Source organism: Primulina tabacum, unplaced genomic scaffold (assembly GCF_025594145.1).
Source record: "Primulina tabacum isolate GXHZ01 unplaced genomic scaffold, ASM2559414v2 Contig698, whole genome shotgun sequence".
In the NCBI taxonomy this organism is placed as follows: domain Eukaryota; kingdom Viridiplantae; phylum Streptophyta; class Magnoliopsida; order Lamiales; family Gesneriaceae; genus Primulina; species Primulina tabacum.
In genome coordinates, this window is record NW_027459856.1 from 17,155 (window position 1) to 18,491 (window position 1,337).

At 38.4% G+C, this 1,337-nt stretch overlaps 1 protein-coding gene across 1 annotated transcript; it reads left to right on the forward strand.

Moving 5' to 3' along the window:
• The first annotated feature begins 427 nt into the window (after nucleotides 1-427).
• LOC142534816 (uncharacterized) lies at nucleotides 428-1,113 on the forward strand. Its single transcript, XM_075641546.1, has 2 exons — nucleotides 428-433; nucleotides 673-1,113. Exons 1-2 carry the CDS (start codon nucleotides 428-430, stop codon nucleotides 1,111-1,113), a joined length of 447 nt encoding a protein of 148 aa, XP_075497661.1.
• Nucleotides 1,114-1,337: the final 224 nt, after the last annotated feature.

The window sequence follows — 1,337 nt, forward strand, 5'->3', positions numbered from 1 at the left end:
AATAATCCGTAGTTAGATAATTCCAATACGTGGCGATAATCAAAGTTTGGTACCGTTATATGTTCCCGGTCATTTTGTTGAAATTGAAAATCTCCAAGTTCCAACCTGCTCTGGAAATTTGATCTTACTTATTAATTTAGCATAATCTAGTTTATTTTAATTAGTTTAAGTTATCTCCAAATCACTTGTCATTGTTTGCCTAGATTAATTTGAATAATTTAAATCTTAGTACTTGAATAATAGTCTATGTGGGATCGATACTTGGACGCATCGTCCATTTACTATAACTTGATTGAATCCGCTTGCTAGATGTATTCCCAACCGAAATAACAGTCTGAATGCAAAACTAATGACGCTACGGTTGTTGTTCAATTTGTCAAGAAAAATATCTTCTCACGTTTTGGCACACCTAGAGCCATTATTAGCGATGAGGGTACTCATTTTTGTAATCGTCAATTTGACAGTCTGTTGGCTAAGTATGGGGTCCGACATAAGGTGGCCACTCCTTATCATCTTCAAACTAGTGGCCAAGTCGAGGTATCGAACAGAGAACTTAAACGCATTCTTGAGAAGATTGTCGATGCTTCAAGGAAAATATGATCTACAAAACTCGACGATGCACTTTGGGCTTACCGCACTGCTTTAAACCCCCATTAGCATGTCTCCTTTTAGATTATTGTATGGGAAGTCGTGTCATTACCCGTAGAACTTGAACATAGGGCTTATTGGGATACTAAATTCTTGAATTTTGATGCTAAAGCCACAAGTGACGAGAGAGTGCTGCAACTGAATGAATTGGATGAGTTTCGGTTGGATGCTCATGAGAACGCCAAGATTTACAAGGAGAAAACCAAACGTTGGCATGATCAAAACATCGTCCATCGAGAATTTTTGGTGGAACAAATGGTACTATTATACAATTCTCGACTAAAGTTGATGTCAGATAATTTGCGTTCACGGTGGTCAGGACCATACACTGTCACACAAGTTTTCCCTTACGGGAGAGTAGAGATCACTAGTAAAGTAACTGGAGCATTCAAGGTGAATGGGCATAAGCTGAAGGTTTACCATGGTGATACTATACCCGATGAACCGACCACCGTGGATCTGTAGGATCCAAATTGAATAAGGGAATACAGTCGGGCTATAGACTATAAAATTAGTGCTTGCTGGGAGGCAACCCAGTGTTTAGTTTTATTTTTTCTTTCATGTTTAATTTAGTTTTCTCTCATTTTGTTTTATGCATATCTGTTGAGCTAATTTCAGTAAGTGGTCGTGCATGTAGGTTATTCACTAGCGGGATGATTTCTCAAGTGTGGGGGATTCTATTGTGACCA